General features: G+C 33.8%; 1 protein-coding gene across 3 annotated transcripts in view; it reads right to left on the bottom strand.

The window, feature by feature from the left end:
- PHIP (pleckstrin homology domain interacting protein) overlaps window positions 1-23,366 on the bottom strand; it is a 138,252-nt gene that overhangs the window by 109,192 nt on the left and 5,694 nt on the right. For 2 of the 3 annotated variants that reach the window (XM_050788268.1, XM_050788269.1), the window contains exons 5-6: window positions 11,447-11,597; window positions 11,257-11,355 (exon numbers count right to left, since the gene is read on the bottom strand). In XM_050788268.1, the coding sequence (XP_050644225.1) occupies window positions 11,257-11,355; window positions 11,447-11,597 (250 nt within the window). Of the gene's footprint in view, window positions 1-11,256; window positions 11,356-11,446; window positions 11,598-14,633; window positions 16,683-23,366 lie in introns of those variants that run through there. The other variant, XM_050788270.1, reaches the window with a different exon arrangement.

A 23,366-nucleotide genomic window follows, 5' to 3' on the forward strand; every position in this document is an offset into this window, starting at 1 on the left:
CATGCCTCAGCCTCCTGAGTAGCTGGGTGCACAGGTGTGCACCACTATGCCTAGTATTTTTTCTATTTTTAGTAGAGACAGGGTTTTGCCATGTTGGTCAGGCTGATCTCGACCTCCCAGCCTCAAGTGATCTGCCCACCTTAACTTCCCAAAGTGTTGGCATTACAGGCATAAGCCACCATGGCTGGTCTTGACTAGTTTTATACTGTGATTCTAATTAAAGAAGACACTTGGAAGGAAAGCTCCCAGGTTTTCTGTAAATAAAATGCAAAAGTAATTAAAATTTCTAATTAACATCTACAGAAATGATTCATAAATTAATAAAAGGGAGTAAATTATAAATAATCAGTACCAGGTTTCATTTTAATCTCCACAACCTGTATTAATAAAGGCTTTGGCTTTCTACATATACAATTAATAACTATCACCGTAAAACAAGAGTTTGGAACTCTGACACTAAACTTGAGTGAACTATAAAAATGTTGATAAAAACTTAAGAGTACATGAAAACAAATTCCAAACTGATTTACCCCTCATACATGCCATCTCCAATTTTAGATGATAATTAGATTTTCCAAGAAAATAATGCTATATTCATGACTAGACATCAGAGAGCAATGTCTATAAAAGTGACCTTCCAAGTTCATCAGTCCATTAAAAGTCCAAATAGTTGTTTATATATGGTGTTGGTGATTTCAGAATTTCTATCAGATAAATGTATCGTGTGGCATAAAGTAATAAGGCATAAAATTACTTGAAATGTTATTCATTTTAGAGATCCACGAAAATGTTCTAATGAAAAGGAAATATGAGTGAGGGTCACAAAAAAAAATTGCTAATCATAACTTTCTAACAGAAGTTATGCTAAAGCCAGGCATCAAACACTTGAGAAAATGGCTACAAAGGAAGAGGAAAGCAACGAAGGTTTAGAGTTATGAGAGGTTTTTACTAGGACTTCAAGAATCTGATGATAAAAAAAAGCCTTATCTGCTGCAATTAATAATGTGGGTATAAATGTCACAATACAGTACATAACAAGGAGAGGAAAAACGCTACAGAACACTCTTATGTAGCAAGTTTAGAGAATAACAGCTAGTATTTACTGAGTGTTTTACTACATACCAGGCACTATTCAAAGTATTTTACATATATTCTCATTTAATCCTCACCAATCCTTTGAAGTGGGTACTTCCATTATCCCCAATAAGCAGATATTCCTTACCAATAAGGAAACCAAAGGATAAAATGTAATTTACTAGAGGTGGAGCCCAGGTTTAAACTCAGGCAGTCTGGTACCAAAGACTATACCCTTACCTATTACATGCTGCCTATGTAGAGCAATATTAGAAAAGAAAGACTGAAAGAAAACATGCCAAAGTATGTATAGCAGATAAGGAGTGAGACTGATTAATTTTTGAGCTGTTCTGTTTTCTAAACTTTCTCCATTGAGCATACGTTCATTGTAATTTTTTATAACTCAATCTACCTCAAGGAATTCAAAAAAGCAATATGAAAACTGTAAAATATCTAAAGAGATTAGCTTAAATTCAAAGACTGACAAAAATAAACCTAGAGATAAAGATGCAAGGAATTTAAATTTATTTAATCATAAAAAAGAAACACTAATGCCTAAGCATATTACAGTATATGAATGCATATTATGCTACAGAGAATGACAATTGCGTATTTGAAAATGGACTGAAAAAACGGTATGCTATAAAGGAAGAATTCACATCAGTTTTGATTTGCAAGTTGTAAGATAATATTACAAAGCAGGCCATCAATTTTGTTTGTAAGTTTTGTTTGTGTAATCTTTTCCATTGAATTTTTAAACTAAAAGAGAAACATGTCAAAGATAGTTTAGGTTCCATTTTATTTAGGAGGGAATCGTATAAGGAAGAATGTTTAATTCACTATAGAGCCACAACGTAAAGACCCGTTACTAACACAGGTATCAAGTAAGTAATGACAACCAAATACTCATAAATCGAGGGCCAGAGATAATTCTGGGAAATTATTCAATACACGTTGGTTTACTTCTACAGTACCATCTGGTCTCTACATCACACTGTACCAGCAAGTAGCAACCAACCAACATCAAAACAGGACAAATAAATCATCATAATGGTAACTATAATGAATGACAGTCCCAATTTCAGTTAAAGTACAAAGAACCAGGCTACAACATAAAAAGGTAATTCTGTAGTCACCTTTTTGTCTACAAAAAAAGGAGGACAGGTAACTGGGAATAGAAGAGTAAGGGGAAATAGTCACCTGAGCAACATAGCACCCACGAGAGCTTCTCGCTTTGCTTTAATACTATAACTAAAATAATCAGTACGCACAGCAGCTACTTTCCAGATCTCTAGATATTCAATTTTGGTGTTTAGCTGCACCTCCTGTTTGAAACATACTATGTTTTTAATATTTAGCAGACACCATAAAGATGAATAATGTCTGAAAAGGAAAACCCAAATACTAAACTAAAATAAAATACAGAAAATGAAAAGATGATTCCAAGAGTTAAACAAAACATTTCATGAACCAAGGACATAAAGAGCACTAATAAAAAGGGTAGATATGATAATTATTAGGAATAGTATTTAATCTTCCTCCTATTTTATTTCCTGGAAACCAGTCTGATGCTACTTCAAGTAGAAAACACACAATGACCTAATGTTTTCAGTTTTAAATATTTTTAAATGTTTATAGTTATTTTAATAACAATTTTTCTTTTAAATAAACATTTTTTAAGTTAGGTGGGTCCTAATGTCAAACATTTTAATCACTCAATTTTGAGTCAACAAACATTTATAGAGCACCTATATGAGCCAAATATGAGCTAGAGGATATAAGAGGGAAAAAGAGAAGACATGGTACTTACCCTCATGGAGATTGCAGTCTAGCAAGGAAGAAAGACATGAAACAAGGACTTACAACAATGTTAAGTGTTATCAAATAGAAGGTATAGGGGAATCTTGAAATCTATAGCAAAGGGTTCTAATCACATTGGGGGTGGGGAGTGGATATCTGGGAGTCTGGGAAAACTTCTCTGAAAAACTGACATTTAAATTAAGACCTGAAAAATGAACAGCCACAGAATGCTGATGAGAGCGGAGCATATTCCAGGTTGAGGAAACAGCATGTGCAATAGTTTGAGGCTGGAAAAAGCATAGCATTCAAGCAACATAAAGAAGTCAGGATTGACTTGCACACAGAGCACAGAAAGGGCAAGTGTCAAGAGAAGAGACGAGAAGGTAGAGGGGTGGACTATACAGAACGCTTTCTAAGCTATGTTAGGTATTTTGGACTAAATTCCAGCAATTATGAGTTGAAGTTTTAAGGGAGAAAAGAGTGCAGTAACATACATAGTAAGATTTATTTTGGGATAATTCATTGCAGTTTTCTCTTAACCGCAATGAGAATGAATTGGAAAGGATATAACTAAAAGCAAAAGCTAACTTTGCAAAAGAAATCAAAGGGCTCTGAAAACAAAATTTCATTTTAGAAAAAAATTAACCAGCTTGACACCAAAATTATCAACACTTTCTCAAAGAAGTAAATACCTGATCTCATAAGTATCTATCTGACACTACATAAAAATTGAAAGAACACACCACGTTTCATTGGGTCTAGAGTTCAAATACCGAGGCAAAATTCAAACAACTGCTATTCCCAAATCAACAAATGGACAGAGCTGACACATTAACACATAATTTCAGAGAAGGCAAAAAGGTGCTATATAAATGTGACATAAAGTTAAAAGCATAAGATCTGAGGTGCATGCATACATACACACACAAAAACAGATATAATGTCATTGGTTACTGCTTTCCTAAGCTTCAGTTTCCTCATTAATAAAGTAGGATCAGCTGAGTATGGTGGCTCACACCTGTAATCCCAGTACTTTGAGAGACCGAGGTAGGTGGATTACTTGAGGTCAGGAGTTCGAGACCAGCCTAGCCAACATGGTGAAACACCGTCTCTATTAAAAATACAAAAATTAGCCGGGTGTGCTGGCGCATGCCTGCAGTCCCAGTTACTTGAGAGGTTGAGGCAGGAGAATGGCTTGAACCTGGGAGAAGGAGGAGGGAGTGAGCCGAGATTGCGCCACTGCACTTCAGCTTAGGCGACAGAGCAAGACTCAATCTCCAAAAAAATTAAATTAAATTAAATTAAAAATGTAGGGTTATCTTAAAGAGTTGCTATACAAAGCAGATGAGACAAAATGTTTTGCAAACTCAAAGGTATTTTATACTAACATCGATATGGACTGTCCCTAAATAATCAAATCTTCATGTGTCATAAAAGTTAATTTAACTCAACAGTTTTTGTTTACTTTTTAAAAGACTTTTGTTGGAGACCAATTTTCCCCCTGAGGCTTCTTTATGGAGCTGAACACATTATTCCTTTGTTTATAAAAATATCTATTCAGCCCAATCTGATCATGGACTTCCCAGGTCCAAAAGATGTCTGGGAAAACACTGAAATATGTAACTTCAAAGGATCCCTGAAGAAATTCAAAATAGTCATGACCTTATGAGAAAATAATATCATAATTTGCTTCACATACACAGATATGAATATTTAACAAAATCAAACCCAATAATCACTCTGGAAAAATAGGTGATACAAACTAAAAGGGAAAATGGCTAGTGATTCCTAATTACTACTGGAATTGCTTGCCAGATGTTTTATACAAAGTGGAGGGGATATCCCTCATCACATCTATAACCTAAAACCAAATGTTATCCTATTAGTTACAGAAGAAATTAAAACACAGCTAGCTACAAAAGCAACAATTTAAACTCACCTAAGGGAGTTTCATTTCTTCAAAGTTCCGCCCCCTTTTTTTGTCAACCATTAATTTGAAAAGAAATTTAAGCAGAAGAAAAAAAATAAATATATATTTTATACATTTGATACTTTGGCATAATGAACATTATTTCCCTAAAAAAAAAAGCCAATACACCTTGACAGTCTCTCACAGCTAACCTGTTTTTAAGAGGCAAAAAAGGGGAGGAAATAGAAAAGCAAGGGAGGGGGCTAGGGAGAAAATAGTTAATAAAACAACAAAAACTGTGTCAAATAGAAATATGAAGATCATTCAGGGAAAACACTGAAAAACAAAGACCAAGACAAAAAAGAATATAACTGAGTCAACAATCATTAAACAAAAAAAAAAGTATAAAACCTTTATAAGACTAAAATTATGACTAGAAAAACATAAGAAAATGAGCTCTAAAAGTAAAAATGGTTACTGAGAAACAATAGGTTAAAATAAACATATTTAAATAAGTGATGAGTAGATACCTAACTAGGAATAAAGTATGGATTGAGTAAGAAAATGGAAAGAAAAAACACTGAATAACTGAATACAACATATTAGAAAAAGATAAATGAACAGGAAAAAAACCCCACATATTATATCCTATAATTTGCTGAATTATATGTAACTGTTAACATATATTAAAATTATGTAATCTCACATATTTGTAATATAAAAATCATTGTAATAATTATGTAAGAAATAGGAGGAAAAATATAAACCTAAGAGTCTAAGAAAAAAAAAAACCTTGATTGAATAAATTTAAGAAATTACCAGCTACAGAGTAATTCAAACACAATATTGGAAATATGGCAAAATACAGCACAAGGTGAGAAAGAAGAGTCTTCTCTACAAAGATTTGCATCTAGCTTTAAGTGACTGTTTTCAAACTAGTTTTCTCAGAGAATCACAAATTGTAAATGTAGACAAGATTTAAGACTTTTTTTTTTTTTAATGCAAGGCTTCTTAGCATTAATTGGATGTCTGGGTAGTAAAGCTATTTTTCAAGTCAAAGTTTTTTCCTTACACTCAAATATGTCTAAGAATCAGGATTCTCAAAACTCCTTATCCTCACCCAAAACTGCAGAACTTAATAGCAACCCTCCACAAACAAGTAAAATAAAATAATGGAAATACCTAGGCAAAACACCAAAAAAAGATGACAAATGAAAGACCTAGAGGTAAGAAGTTTACTTTGCTAACATGTCAAATGTAAGAAAAATGCAAACAAAGCAATCAGCAAAAACTGCTTTAATTTAATGTATTACAATCTTTTTCACAAGATAAACATGTATTAAAACAATTTCTAAATTTAACCTTAAAAATCCCTTTAATGTATTTAGGTCTCTTCTTTCCTATCTCCCCTTACCCATGCACATTTATTACTGAAGTATAAGCAAATATAGAATAAACTATGTCTGAAAACAGGCATAATGTGGGTATGGAGGTAAGAGAAAGGACAATACCAAAGATTCACTAATACCTTTGGAAGTAAATGCTGCTATGCCAAGTACACACTCACATCTCTCTACCACAATAAAAGAATCACAAGCTAGTAATAATAACAGATCAGTGGGATCTCTGGCCTTTGCTTTTGAAAACAGTATTAAAGGAGGTTCTAGAGCACTGGAAGGCAGCGGACCACTTTGGGTCTCTTGCTGAGACTGAGTTCTAGTTCAATTTTCACAACTTACATCAAAGACTAAAAGGTTCAAAGTAGTTGGGAATTATAAGCACGTAATAAAATAAAACAGGATAAGAAAACACTGAGGCAAGTTCAAGTGGGTTCTCAAATTGTACAGGTATGTATTTTACATTCCAAGTGTAATGAACTGATAACCCAGTCTACTCATAAACCTTAATTCTTAAAAATCAGTTTCTGGTTTGGTGATTTTATCTTCTCTTACCATTCTTGGATCAAGTTTCTCTTCTTCTTTCTACCAACCTTCATTCCATTTTTGTAATGCCTTACCCACCTTTGAACTTTACTTGTCACATCCCAGTGTATCAATTTCATCAACTACCTACTACTTTTCATTTAATATTTACTAATGCTGAAGAGTTGGGTCTCTAAAGAGCGATAAAACATAATGCCTGTCCTCCAGGACCTAAAGTGTATTAGAGGAAACAAAGGTAAATAGCCATAATCATGTGATAAAATCAATAGTAGAAATAAGTAAAATCACTTAATTCTGCCCAGTTTAACATCTGAGTTTTAAAGAATAAACAGATACTTGCAGAATGTACAGAAAACAGAGGGGCATTCCAGAGAGAAATAAAACATGTGAGGAGACAAAAGAATGAAAACCAACATAGCTGATTCTAAGAACTGCCAAAGAGTTGTACTAAGCTAGAGCACAAAGTGCAGGTGAGGACACGGCAGGAAAAGTGTGAAAAGGTCAGCCTTGTGTGATAATGTCACATTAAAATGGTTGACACTATCATTCAGTCACTCTCAATGGGGGAAAGGAGAAGGCATGACATGATGATATGTGCATTTCAAAAAGTTTAGAGCAGTGATAATTTTGCCCAGGAGGTATCTGGCAATGTCCGGAGACTTGTTAAATTGTGACAAGGGGGTAGTGGGGATGCTACTGGCAATTAGCAAGCAGAGGCCAGGGATGCTAATAAACATCCAACAATGCATAGGGAAGCTGCCTACACCCAGGAATTATCCGGCCCAAAATGTCTCAACAGTGCCAAGGTTAAGAAACCCTCGTTAGAACCTGACCCCTGGGATACAGGAATAGACTAGGGGCAAGGGCTTAAGCAGCGCTTAAGTTCTGAGATAGCAGAGGCCTTGTTCTTGCTTATCTGCAACTCCAGACCCTAGCCCAGTGCCAGCTATAATTAGGGATATACAATATTTACTTAGCGAGTGAATGAATAATGTAGGACTCCAGGCAAGAAGTACCAAGGCCTGAAATGTGGCTGTGGCAATGATAATGGAGAACAGGTTCAAGAAAGTAGAATAAACAGGTATTATTTATTAAATAGACATAAGAAATGAACAGTAAATCTAAAATAAAATTATCTCCAAGCTTCTGGCTTGGAATAACAAGGTTCAGAGAGCGTCAAAAATTACATTTTAGGTATTTTTAAGTTTGAGATGAATGTGAGATATTCAAGAGGTCCAATAGTTTCCACACAGTTTGAAATATCTAAGAAAATCCAATTTTGCCACCAGCTTAACCTAAAATTATCCTCTGAACTACAGTAAGAAGTCCAATAAAAAATTAACAAACCCTATGTCCAGTATGGTATCCTGGACTAGATCCTGGAATAAGAAAATGTAATTAGTATGAAAACTTAGTGAGATATGAATAAGGTCTGCTGTATAGTTAACAGGAGGGCACCGTTGGTTTAGTAGTTCTGAGGAACAGACCAGGTAATGCAAAAGTGTAACATTTGGGGATACTGCATGACGGGTATACAGGAGCTCTTTAAACCATCTGTGTAACTTCTCAGTAAATAATTTCTTACTCCAAAATTAAAAGTTTATTTAAAGAAAAACAACTACTACCCCAAATGTGTCAAAATTTCAATATTTGGGATCTATATTAAACGTTTAAATCTATATACGTATCTTAAGAAAAGCTAAAATGTCAAGAATTTTTTCTTACCTCCACTGATACTTGGTAATACCACACCAACCAAGGAAAGAGCAAAGAAAACTTTTAAAGGTAGCCAGACAGAAAATGGCAAAGACTCAACAAAAGAAGAAATAAGTCAGTACTACAAACATTCGTATGTATTTTTTTAAATCTTCTGAACCATACTGTAACAGCTTGAAATAATATATTGTACCACTATGCAGGCAACTATTCTGGCAAGAAGACTGATGAATTATTTCTTCCCATCACCATCCTGTTCATAACTTTATAGTGACAATAAAACAAAATATATACCATGGTGAACTCTAGCAAAACACAGACACTAAACTACGACTAAGCAAGTTGAACCATTTTGATCAGTCTAGCTTCTCTGTAGTGCTTTCAAAACATATATGTAAATACACTTTTTTAAAGTAGGCAAAATGGGCAATTCATTACAGGTGTTTCTTAACATAAAGCAAAGATCTTCCTGAAAATCACAACAGGAGAGAAAAAAATTTATCTTAAACCCTAAAAATAAAATAGTCTTTCAGAAAGGTACATCAATTACCTGCTTGGCAATTAATTCTGTTACCTAAATGAATCAATTACATTTCTATGCTTGGATGCAAAACCCAAGGTATTTTTGCCATACGTATATATAGGGTTCTGTACCATCTGTTGTTTCCGGCATCCACTACGCATCTCAGAAAGTATCTCCTGTGAATAAGGGAAGACAAATGTTCCTCTCTCCCTGTCAGCAGTATTTACTAATCTGACCATCAATAATGTGACCTAAAATATTTTATTTGACTTTTATAAATATTTGATACCCTTTTCCAAAAAATGACTAACACCAATTTTCTTGAGTAGTTAAGCATTATTATTAATAAATTTAGTTTACTGGGAATAAAGCATAGCATAATGGAGTCAAACAGTCTGGGCTTGAATCCTGGCTTCACTTCTCACTGCATGTGTGAACTTGGTCAAGTTACCAAAATCTTTCCATGCTTCAGTCTCCTCTGTAAAATAAGCATAATAGTTCCTACCTATAGAACATTTAAGGTTTTAAAAGAGTAAATAAATAGAAAACTCTTAGAACAGTGTCTGGCATATAGGAATTACACACAGAGCAAATGTTATTTACCATCAATCATTCTTACACTTTCATTACCTACCACAGATCTGATAATGTATTGAAAGAACAAGCATAACATGTTCTCCTTATTATATGGATCTATAGTTTTTCAAAGACAGAATAAACTTTTCCTAAATGGGAAAACTCCTATAATATTTTATTTTTCCCTTCTTTCAGGAAACCTATTATACCACCTCAGAATAATTTTCTAAGTACAAATATACCCTCGTCTCTCAAAATCTTTTGTTAATGTTTGTTCATTACAGCAAGATTACATATTAAAATTATTTAAACAAGACAATCTTTTGTTTTTTAAAAAAAATACATGATTACCCACCATGCAGATATCATATAGGTTATCTCCGAAAAGTAAGTTAGAGGAAGCAATCCAGAATACATCAGAGAGTCAAAAACATGTAAAACATAGAAGAAAGGATAACAAAGCAGATAAAGTGTTTAAGTCTCATAGGAAAGGAGAGAGAATGGAACAGAGAGGTTATTGTAAAAGATAATGATTGATATTTTTTCAATGTCAATAAAAGACATTTCCAGAACCTAAACAAGACAAATTTTTAAAAAGTTAACGTCAAGACATATCATACTCAAACTGCAGAAAACCAGAAAGAGAAAAAATCTTAGAAGCAATTAGAGAAAAAGGAATTGCCTTCAAAGCAGCAAGTAAGATAGTAGATTTAAACCCAAGTACATCCATGATTATATGTAAATAACTAAATGTTCTAGATAAAACACAAAGATTGTCATATTGTATTTTTAAAAGCCCCTTTTATATTTTTAAAAGAAATAAAAGGAAACAGAAAGTTGCAAGTAAAATGATAGAAAAAGAGATACACATATATATATAAATGAAAAATCAAAGTCATATAAAACTTACTATCTGTATAAGAAGTATCCAGAAAAGAAAGAATGAAGTAAGATTTGAGCAGGTGGAAGAAAAAAGAATAACATTCCTCGCTAGGTAGGAACATGAGAGTGGAAAAGAAGCTATGATTGAACTTTGAAGGTCTCTGAAAATTAGGAGAACACTTAGAGAAAGTACAACACTATTAAAATATCTTGACCTCTTTATACTATCTTGAGCAGAAGAGTGACACAACAAAGGTAGACCTGAATAAGGTTACTATTACAGTGTTACACACTATACTGGAAGGGAGAGAGAGAGAGATGACACCCCAAGCAAGATTAGTTTGGATGATGCTGTATTAATCCAGGTAAGGCAAGGGCCTGGTAGTAGCAGATGGGAAAGGGATGAACCTAGGAGGCATCTCAAGAAGATATATTTACATCAGTACTCCCTCTTTGAAACTTTAGCCAAAAAAAAGTACTGTGCTTTTAAAAAGATAACTATTTTTGTCTCCTACCATTATAACTAATCTGAATTATATATTGATTCTACTAACTCGACCTAATAATATATACCTTAATATGGAACTTTTGTAAAAATAAAATACCAATGAGCTAACTGGCCTACATAAGGTGCAATGTGCACAATCCCTAATTACACATGACTTTTTCACTATTAAAACTACTAATAAGAAAAATAATCTATTTTTTTCCTTTTTGAATGCAGATGTACATAATATGAAGTTCTCTAATACCACAGTAACCCAAAAACTTTTTTATTTTCAAAAGCTCTTTACCAAGATGCTATTTACTAGCAGTGAACTCAAACAACTCACCAATGCTGGGTGGGCTACCATAATTAACTGGTGACTCAGGTGGTCTTCCACAGTGCAACGCAGCCAGAGCAGATCCTTTCCATACAACATGCTTGCAGCCTATTAAACACATGTATTTTTATGCATACAAAGAACACAAAAACAAAAGTGAGATAAAGAATGTCTGAATCCTATGAGAAAATTTTCATACTTTTATTTGTGCGTAGTAAAGACTGTCTTCCAGCTCCTAATAAAGTTTGTACTCCAGGAACACTTTGAGGAATTTCTTGTTCAAGAAGAGGTCCTAGTCGATGACATATTTGCAGCAAGTGATCAGGTGCTAAGTGTCTGTAATACTTCACCTATTATGTAAAAGACAAATATAGTATGTTTCAGTTTATCATTTTAATTTTCAAAATCTTTGAGCAACAATAAAAAAATTCATCCAAGTATAAAATGTTTTGCATATTTGATGTAAAGCAAATCTCCAGAATAATTAAGAATTAAAAACAACTGATAGTTGGTTATTAAAAAATTTAAGAACACTTAACATCTATGCTGAATTTCATAATTTACTAAAAATCTTACAGCGAGAAAGACAAAATTCCAACTGCTGCTTTAAATACCTTTCAACCATAAAATAAAGCTACCCACTATAAAAAGTGTGAGCACTTTTGGAACAACTTCAAAATACTACTTAATTTATACCGGCATTTGAAACCATGATATGAAGTGCTAATATTTTTATTAGTCTTTCAGTAAATAAACAATATTCACAATCTAAATAAAATTATATTGGAAAAAATATTATTGTATTACTTTATAATTAGCTATCAAGTTAGAAAAAAAAGTCCACAGTAGTATCTAGTTCAGCTGTTCTCAAAGTATGTTTTGGGCACCCCTGGAGGTCCCTCAGATAAAACTTATGAATAATACTATATTAGTTGTTTTTCACTTTTTCTCATGAATGCATGGTGGAGGTTTCCACAGGACACATAACATGTGATGTCTTAACAGACTGAATGCAGAAGCAGATAGGAAAATGTCTCTTCTATCAAGCCAGATATTAAAGATTCACAGAAATGTAAAACAATGCCATGCTCCTCACAGATTTGTTTTGTTTGGGAATAATTATTATAAAAATGTTACTTATATTAACATGAAATTAGTTTATTAGTATTATTTAATAGGTCTCTAACATGTTATATGCTAAGTTTCTAAAGTGGTAAATACCAATAGATTATAACCTACACAAATAAAGGAACTTTAATACATTTTAGTAAGCATAAAGGGGTCCTAAGACCAAGAAATTTGAAAACTGTTCCTCAAGTTTACCAAGTAATGGCAACTTTAACATGAATTCCTTTAGATAAGACTGATGTGGGGAGAGGTGAGATTTAAATCATTTCATTCCATCTTGCAATATCTGCTATACTCTAACTGCAGAAATCCATGAACGATATGTTTTTAAAGGTAGCTAATACTCATCCATCTAAACTGAGCCAATAGGAGAAACCTACCTTGCTCTTTATCAAAATACACTCCTCCTTTCACAAAGATAACGTGGAGCCATACTGCCACACTTTGGTAAGATTATTTAAAACACCAGAGTTTGGCATACAGTAGGTGATAAGTCAGTAAAATGAGTATTTTTGTAAAAAGGAGTTCTAATAGAGTATGTATCATATGAATTATACATACTACCTCCTTGTTTTACAGTCAAAAAGCACACTGACATTGAAGTCTCTGAGAAATCCTAAGATAATTTCCCAAACTCATTTAGCTACAGAATCCCTTTTTTCCCTAATAATATCTATCATATTCATCCAGAACATAGTTTAGGAAACACTAGTATGATTAGCTAAATAAAAAAGCATTTAGAAGAAAACTTACCAAAATGAGTTTTTAAAATCATATTTATACTTTTCTTTAATCATCCCCAAAATAATTTATTTAAAAATAAAATTTAGAAGTCTAGAATACTTGTAAGGTTGCTTCCAGTTCTAAGATTGCAAATGATTATTTTAATGTGACTTAATTGATCAAAATTCCTTTTAAAAACTTTACTTTAAAGAAGATAGAAGTTCATTACTTATTAACTTCAGATGTGTGATGATGCTGTTTTAGTATCCTCTGGCAAAATATATTTTCAGGTCGCGAAACTGAACATCCTTACTGTAATATTCTATCTTTCAATAAATTATGAATCCACTCTGACTCAAGCTTTCTTCAGTGATTTAGAATGTTTGAATTTTTCAAAATCAACTTTTATTTTAAAGTTAGAAGAGATACTTCCAGTTCTTAAATTCCTTGTGCTTTCTCTGGCTTTTGAGACTTTATACAAGCTGATCCCTCTGCTGGCAATCTTGTCTTACCTGCTCACCTTTACACCTCATTCTCCTTCATGTCTCAGTCTATGTCTCACTCACTGCCTTCCATGACCTATTTACACCACCTGTGCCCCTTTTTGGACACTTTGTGTCCACAGCACATTATACTCCTCAAATGTCCCTTCATCCCTCTAGCACTGTGTGGTACTTACCACATTAATTGTTTTTAATATATTTTGATACTTAGACTTTTAAGAATCTAATGAGAGTTATGATCTTCTTCACCCCAAAAATATATAAGCCCTACCATTATCTGCCCTGTTTGGGGGGTTCATAAGACTCATGCACTATACTAAAATTGCCAGTTTACTTGTCTGTGTCCTGCATAAGGAGAGATTAGGCCATGTTTACCTCTGTCTACCCAATACCTAATGCAGTACTTACAGTTAAGTGCTTAATAAAGTTCTAGTTGGATAAACGAAGATTTAAGAATATGCAGAAACTACTGACTTCCCCATTCTCAAAAACCTCAAAACATTTTGTTAGTGCCTATCCCAGCACATAAAAATAGATGCAGTAAAATTTCTTTACATGGTATAATTCTTTATTCTAATAGTTTTGGGGCTGTTGTTTTTTGTTTGTTTGTTTGAGACAGAGTCGCCCTTTGTCGCCCAGGACGGAGTGCAATGGTGGGATCTCAGCTCACTGCAACCTCCGCCTCCCAGGTTCAAGTGATTTTCCCGCCTCGGCCTCCCAAGTAGCTGGAATTACAGGCGCCCACCACCTAACCTGGCTAATTTTTGTATTTTTAGTAAAGACGGGGTTTCGCCACGTTGACCAGGCTGGTCTCAAACTCCTGACCTCAAGTAATTCGTGCCCCCCCAGGCCTCCCAAGTGCTGGGATTACAGGCATGGGCCACAGCTATTAGATAATAGCTCTTATCTAATTGCAATTATCTAATAGCAATTCTAATAGTTTTAAAACACTTTTTAAAGAAAGCCATAGAACATGTCTTCAAACAAAATTTTAGACAAAACAGATTAAAGGTACTCAGAAAGTATTCTTACTTAAGTGGCATCAGGGAACACATATGTCAATGCTTGACTCTCTACTTGCTTCCTCTTAGCAGTCCCTGAGGTACCACCATGAAAGGGTCTCTGGAAAGAACAGTGGAAACAGACTAACAAACAATGCTATTATCCTCTCTTTCCCAAGAGTCCTCTTCCCCACCCCTCATTTTCTCAGCAGATGACCTAACCTACTTTACAGGAGAACCTTTAAAGCTGAAACTTTGTTTCTTCCCTATCAAACCTGTAAACCTAGCTACACCTGTACCAATTCTGTCTCTTAGTAACACAACTGTCCCTCTTAATATTTAAGATCCAGTCCCTCTACCTATGCTTTGAATCCTAACTTCTCTGACTGCATGGAAATCCTACACTATAAATTAGACCTCCACATTCTAGTATGTACACTAACTTCCTCTCAACCAACTCCTTCCCATCTACACCTACGTGTAAACATGCTCATTTTGCATTCACTTTAGGAAAAAACAAAAACCCTGCCTAACTGCTCTTATCCAACACCTACCCATGCCCAAATATCCTGGCTACCCCTTTCCCATTCTCTTCCTCTCCGGAAACATGTTTTTAAAATAATGGTCCATAGTCCATCTCATTTCATATCCAGTCCTCTCCTCAACCTACTCCATACTAGCTCCCACACTCATGAATTTACAAAAAATAGCTCTTATCAAAAGATCACCTTCAATTATCAATAACTCCAATAAGCATTTTTAAATCTGTATCTTATTTAATGTCCCATAATATTTCACCTAAGTGTTGAACACTTCCTCATTTGCAAACTATCTTCTCTTAACTTTTGTGACACTCCTTGGCTTGCTTTCTTCCTCTCCAACCATTCCTTCTCATTTTTCTTTTAGGTTTATCCTCCTCTATATAGCCATTAAATAGTGAAGTTCCTTAAGATCCTGGGTACCAGAGTCCAGTTCCGATCCTCTTTTCTTCTCACTATATACTCTCTCCTTGGACAACTGTTGTAACAATAACTTCCAAACTTCTATTTATAGCAAGGACTTGCATATCAAAGTTTCTTAAAACAGCTCTCTAGAGCCCCAAAGCATCTGACACTCAACATATGCAAAACTGAATTGATGGATCCTCATGAAAACATTCCCCACTAAAGTGTTCCCTACCTTGGTGGATGTCAACCCCATCTTATCCAATCTTAGAAGACAGAAACCAAGAAGCTGCATTTTTTACACAGCCTATTCCTTCCTCCTTCCCATCATATTCCCAATATCCAAACAGTCACCAAGTTCAACTTAATTTTTCCTTCCTATTTTTAAATCCATCTACCTGTATCTCCATAATAGTCCAAGTTCAAATAATCTTTGCAATAAACGCCTACCTTTCCCAAATGCATTCACACCCCATCTATTCTCTATACTGCAATTAGAATGTTCTTTCCAAAATACCTATCGGATCAAGTCACCCCTATTCAAAACACTTCTGAGGCTTTCCTCCCTCTTTGGACAGAGATCCAAATCCTTAACTTGGTCTACCAGTCCAGAAATGCATGTATGGTCACTTCTTAATTTTCTAGCTTCACCTGGCACATTCCCAGTCCCTTTCCCCAACTCTCAGTTTTCACATTTCAACCACATGGCCTTCTTCCAGGTTATTTACGCACAATCTCTCTCTCCTGTCAGACTTTATCATATAGCATACACTCTGCATTTCTCCATACTTCCTTGCCCAGACAACTCTTCTATGTGTCTCAGATGTTCCCTCTAATGTAACTTCCTTTGTTTTTCTATCCTCTACATTATCTAAGTCTGTTTTCTTAGTTGCACACTTCCTGTGACTTTCCTTTATTAACTCATATATCAGCTTGCGATTACACATTTAAAAGTACAATTTAATGTTTTTCTATTTCACCATTAAATACAAAAGAGCAGGGGCCGTGAATCTTTTTTGCTCTCAACTATCTGTCTCTCTCTCTCTCTCACACACACACACACACAAACACACAGAACAAAAATATTTTTTAAAATAAAACAATCTTTTCTATTACCTTTTTCAAAACATTCTTTATAAACATATTAATCACATTCCTACTCATAAATATTAATAATTATTTACAGATATACATATGTGATTTTCAATTTTCTAGTAAGAACCCCATATCTTTAATATAAACTTAAGCTTTTAATTTAAATTAGCTTTTATTTCACTAGTAAATAATTAAAAGAAACATTTAAAATAATATAATAATAAAATCTCTGATCTATATTGTATGTAGTTTCTCAGCAATCTATCATACGATATTATTTCAGGGGAAAAATAACCCCTCAATAATCCCAAATTCTGATATACGAGTTACTTTCTGTGACCCTAGGTGCTTTCAAATTCTTAACATTCAACACATAAAAAGTATGACCAGATTATAAAGTCAATGTGATAAATAATACTAATATAGCTAACACATATTGGCTGCACACTGAATGCCAGGCCCTATGGTAAGTGTATAAGTTTTACATGGAACTACTCACAACTGAGAGGTATACACTATCATTATTCCCATTCTATAAAAAAATTATAGAATTTATTTAAAAAGATATTGCAACCTTCCCAAGTTCACACACAGTGAGCAGATGAGTCAAACCATCGCAATCTAACACTGGACTCTACAATTCATACTATCACACAAATGACCTATTACCTCAAATATGTGTATATATCAATGTGCAAGATATAAGCAAGTCATACAACAGACATTTTGAATAGTTTTCAACACAGACATTAAAGGGAACCAGAAAAAGAGAAACATTTCACGGTTCACTTTCACTACTAAGGAAACTAACATAAAAGCATAAATTTCTATAGGTAAAAGGGAACACTTTAAAAAATTCTAAGGGTAAAAGTAGAAGATAAAACTAAAATATTTATAAGATTATGCTACTATACCCTTAATTTAAAATTAGAAAGTAAAAACAGATTAAAGAGTTAATAACAAATTTATTATTACTATTTTAAAAATTCCCCCAAGAATGCCCATTATCAGTAGTGCTCAAAACTTTTTAAACTCATCCACCCCCATTTTGTTTTCATTTTTTAAGGGGGCGGGGGGGGTCTCGCTCTGTCACCAAGGCTAGGGGACAGTGGCACAGTCACAGCTCACTGCAGCCTCAAATACCTGGGTTCAAACGATCCTCCCACCTCAGTCTCCAGAGCAGCTGAGACTACAGGTGCATTACATCACTTCTAATTTTTATTTTATTTTTTTAGAGACAGCATCTCTCTATGTTGCCCAGACTGGTCTGGAACTCCCGGCTTCAAGTGATCCTCCTGCCTCAGCCTCTCAAGTAGCTAGGATTACAGGTATGAGCCACCATGCCTAGCTCTCATCCCTTTTTGATGAACAAAACATTTTCTCTCCTCCAATAAGATGCAAGAATGGGCCTTATGGATGTAAATCCTGATGCCATTCCACTGAGATTCACACTTCTACTGTCTAAACCAGGGGGCTAGTCAGAGCTTTTTCAAACTTATGTCCCTTCCACCTCCATTCTCAATTGAGTTGCTTGCTATGGGAACAACAATCTTTGGTTAACCGTCCGTCCATTTTAATCCTTTTTCATGGTTAAAATCTGAATTAGCCAAAGGTATCCTTTTGGTAAAATATGTTATACTATTTAGAGTAGAAGTCAGCGAACATTTGTAAACATCATATGGTAAATATTTGAGGCTTTAAGAATAACATAGTACCTCCATTGCATGTTCTTATTTTTTAAAAAACAATTCTTTAAAAATGCAATAACCATGCTTAGCTTGATGGCCTTCCAAAAACAGATCTCCTGCACAATTTACCCACAGCAGCCATTAGTTTACCACTCCCTGATTAAAAGAATGATTCATGGTTCTAGCAACGTTTCCATCAGCAAGAACAAAAGAATTCTGTGAAACAGCAGCAACTCTGTTCATTACTTGTCCATCTTGGCCCAAGTTATAAATCTGTATCATCCATTTTTCAGATCATATATATAAAATATTTCTTAAATTATCCATTGCAATTTGAACAAAAGGGTCATCTTCTGAGAATGTGAATTATAATATGGAAGAAACAAGAAAAGAAACTGAGCTATTTGAGAGGTTTATTATCCTGCATTTTTGGCTAAACCAACATTTTCTGACAGTATGCTACTTCATATAAACAGACATCCTTCCCAGCCAAAAAAAATTTGCCATTATCTCAGTGAAAGGTATTGTTAAAAGGCAAGTGTCATTAGTGGGAAGAAAATATAACGGATCTAGAAGCCGCTGCATTCTACCAGACATACTGTCACTAAGAACTCTACTCAGTTTGTAAAGAAACGGTCAGCAATTTAAAATGCGAAATCTTACCGGTCATGGTAGCTCACGCCTGTAATCCCAGCACTTTGGGAGGCTGAGGTAGGTGGATCACTTGAGGTCAGAAGTTCAAGAGCAGCCCTGCCAGCATGGTGAAACCCTCTACCAAAAATACAAAAATTAGCCAGACATGGTGGCACACACCTGTAGTCCCAGATACTTGGGAGGCTGAAGCATGAGAATTGTTTGAGTCCTGGAGACAGAGGTTGCAGTGAGCCGAGATCACGCCACTGCACTCCAGTCTGAGTGACAGAGCAAGACTCTGTCTCAAAAAAACAACAACAACAACAACAAAAAATCCCCAAGAAATCTCAAGTCACACAGCCTGGGTTTAAAGTTGCTAAGGCTGAGGATGAGAAAAACATTTACTCTTTCTAAGCCTCAGTGTCCTCATCTGTATGACTGGTATCACAACAGTCACCACCCTGGAAAGTAGTCATAAATTACTAAATTAAACCATATAAGGCAGTTAATACTGTACCTAAAAGTTGGCTGTTACTTTAATTACATTCTATATTACATATTACATCTACATAATGACTTTTCATCTTAAACAAAATCTTTGTAAACCTAAATAGGAAAAAAACTTGAGCATCTTTTTAACAACCTTTTCAAAGTGATGTTAGATCAATATATTCATTCCAATTATTTGATTTAGCTGTGAAGACCTAGAAGTGCCTTTCTCTCCTGTAGCATATAATTATTATGAAAATAAGACCCTGGTGTTTGGCACCAGTATCATCTGTCTAACTAGGCTTTCACTTCATCTTTAGGTTCTGAACATCTAATTGGTTCTAAAAAGTCACTTTTTCAGATCTTCTCACATCTATTCTCTCACAGTTTTGTCAGATGTAAGAGGCTAGTTACACTTCTGCTATTATGTTTTTGAGTTCTAAAAGGCGAGTTTATTGGAATACAGTTATTTGTATACTATTGTAGCATACAAACAAAATTATAGAAATACAATATATTGTATATATTATTTATTATATAAAACATATATAATATACAATATATAAATATAAATTTATAGAAACACTATGTGATAATTAATTACTGTGTAAGGCCTGTTATTAAAATCCCAGCCTCTAAAATTCTAAAAACATCCAATCTTATAATGACAAATCTGTTACTAACAGTGTGAGTTAAATTATAATCTTTAAAGCAAGAATGCATTTTCTGATTTGTTAACTGTAATAGCTTCTCCACAGAAAAACAGAGTACTTACTTTGTGCTGAGTGTTCTAAAAATTTATTTATCTTCATAAGCACATAAACTTAAGTATTCTCCCTATTTCATACATAAAGAAAATTGAAGTTCGAAGGCAGCAGTTTGTCTGAGGGCACACATTTGGAGAACAGGAGAAATAGTAATCAAACCCAGGTCTCTTGATTCCAAGTTTACTGTTATTTTTATCATGTTACAGCTTCCTTATTAGAACTTTAGTTTTCTCCCCACTGACACACAGATTTGACTAAAAACTTAACAGAACCCATATAAGTCAGTTCAAGTTAAGTCCTCTAAGCTGGGTAACTATTCTTAGAAGGCCCCTTAGATGCCTATTATTTCTTTGTAATTATAATAAAATATAGAACCTTATTAAGTGTCAAAATTAATCTTGGTGGTCTATTTGCTCAAGGAATTGTGAATAAACAAGCTTCAAAGAATGTGTCATATTCAGAATTTAGTCAACTGTTAAGAATTCATTTAGATAATAGTTCAGTTTATATTATCAATACAATTACCAATACAAATTTGTCATTTAAAGAAAATACAATACTAAAAGAAAAACAAAGAAAATGCAATACTACTCTTCCAAATTTTATTCATCATAAACCAATCAAATCTTCCTAAAAAAAAAAAAAAAAAAAAGAGATTCTATTCAGAATTGAGGTTTCCATAAACCAAAGCAGGGATGCTTCATAAAAAATAATTTAAAAAACAAAATGACAACATTTAATTGCTTAAAATAACAAATTTTCAAGTTTTGATTTTTAAGTCGTCATATGTGCTAATTTGCATACTTTTAAAATTCCTTTAAAACATTACTAGCAAAATATTAAATTCAAATCTAGGAATCTGCTGAAAAGTTACTGTGTATTAATTTAAAGATGAAAAATCCTTTAACTGCTTATACTAACGCCAACGTAAATAATCTTCAAAGATCAGTTTCATTTTTAATGTTTCAGTTTCAAGCACAGTACTCAAAATAACATAATTCTTATGCAACGACAGCAAAGTTGTTTCAGACAACGGATGTTTCACTAAGTTGCCTAGAATGTAGTGTCCCTACACCCAAAAACTAAATCAGAGTCAAACACGAGATACATATTTCTTGCATTATACTATAACCTTTGCCAAGACAAGTTACATGCCTTTTTCCATTCATGACAGAGACCAAATAGACCATGACATATGACCACAGGTCAGCTGCAGTCCAGAACACAGTCATCCTCCAACATTCATGGGGGAATGGTTCCAGGAAACCCCCACACCAAAATCAAAATCCAGGATGCTCAACTTCCTCATATAAAATGGCACAGTGTTTTCATATAACCTATACACTCCTCCTGCACACTTTAAATCATCTCTAGATTACTTACAATACTTAATACAATGTAAATGTTATGTAAATAATTGTTACACTGTATTTTTAAAATTTTTTGTATTTTGTTTTCTAAACTATTTTGATCTACAGTTGAATTCACAGATGTGACACCTGCAGATAAGGCAGGCCTGCTGTACATGAATTCTTCCTGTGTCTCTGCTGCAAAAAAACCTGCCATACCCATCTGTACTGCCATGGATAACCTAAGAGTTACCTATACCACACATCTCATTCTCCTTACAATTTAGTTTTAACATAAGCAGAAGTTGCATTTGACTATGTTGCCACCTAAATTTTCTTATCAAAAACTTCTCATTCAACCATCCTTTTCTCACCTGTGATGCCTAAGCTCAAATATGGCTGTTTTTGAGTGTGTAAGGTAAATAACTAAAGGAGGACCTGTCTCACAACTGATGATTGCCTTCTCTGTGGTAACTTCTCAACTTAAATTCATCACTATTCAATACGATAACAAGTTTGTGATTTTTCAGTACCCTGCTTTATCAAATTCCACCAAGAAAAAACATGTTATCATTTTCACCAATTTGTTATAAAATACTTACACTCCTCTATATTCCATAGGTCCAATAACATTATTCATTGCAAAGTAATTTATTAACACTCACAATTTCCTCATAATTTCATCGACATAGCTTCTCAAAAACAAAATAATAGAAACTGAGAATGTTCACATTTAAAATGCCTTTCGCAAACTTTAAATTTGATTCCTATAATAGCCTTTGCCACTTTTAGATATAACCACAAAAGCAACTTAAATATCCTAAAATTAGCTGTTAAAAATTTTTTTCTAAGTAAAAGTGCATTAAAATAGAAAGTTATTTTAAATAAGTATGTTTGGTATTCTCTGCCAACTAAAGCTTAGTATTACAGATATTTTTCTACGAATTCTGAAATTTATACAAGGAAACTACTAGTAAGAATGAAACTAATCTGTTTAGTATTACTTGTTCAGAGTAGTTGTACAAGATACAATTTTGTTACAATTCTGTAGTGACATGGTAAATACCCACAAAATTTGCGAAAGGGAAGAATGTCAATTGGCTTTAACTTTAGTAGAAGCTGCATTAGACTGTTATTATTATTTTCTTATTATTCATCCACGTTTCCAGATTATGAAAAAAAAAAAGAAATCCAAAAACTAACAAAGAAATTCTAAATCAACTAAAAAACTGAAATTGATTAGGATTTATTTAACCTAAAGTTTTTCTTAAATTCTGTTTAAAATATATATAAACAGCTTGACAAAATAGAAGTCATGACATCTCTTCTCCGACAGTTTCCAAAAAGAATATAAACTGTTGTGATGGTTGTAAATCTTGCAAATAACTGTATAGGAGGCAGATGCAATGGCCAAGTTCTCTTCATATATTCCTAAATGTCATTTGATGATTACCCAAAGAGAAAAAGCTTTGCATATTCCCTAATCAATTCAGGATTACGTCAACCACCCAAATTATTTCTTAATGTTCAGTGTTCCATAAAAACAAGTCACAGTAGAAATCAGTAGCAATATTTTTCCAGAGGTCTATCCACAATGCCTTAACCATGATTTATTTTTGGTATTTACTAAACATTTTTCCTTTATTTTTTAGGCCTGTTTCATCCTTGAGTCTATAAAGTAATTATATTAATAGTATCTTCCAAAGTTTTTTTTGTTTGTTTGTTTTCTTTTCTTGAGACAGGGTATCACTGTGTCGCCCAGGCTGGAAGGCAGCGGAATGGGACAGAGCTTACTGCAG

This window comes from Macaca thibetana, chromosome 4 (genome assembly GCF_024542745.1).
Source record: "Macaca thibetana thibetana isolate TM-01 chromosome 4, ASM2454274v1, whole genome shotgun sequence".
In the NCBI taxonomy this organism is placed as follows: Eukaryota; Metazoa; Chordata; class Mammalia; order Primates; family Cercopithecidae; genus Macaca; species Macaca thibetana.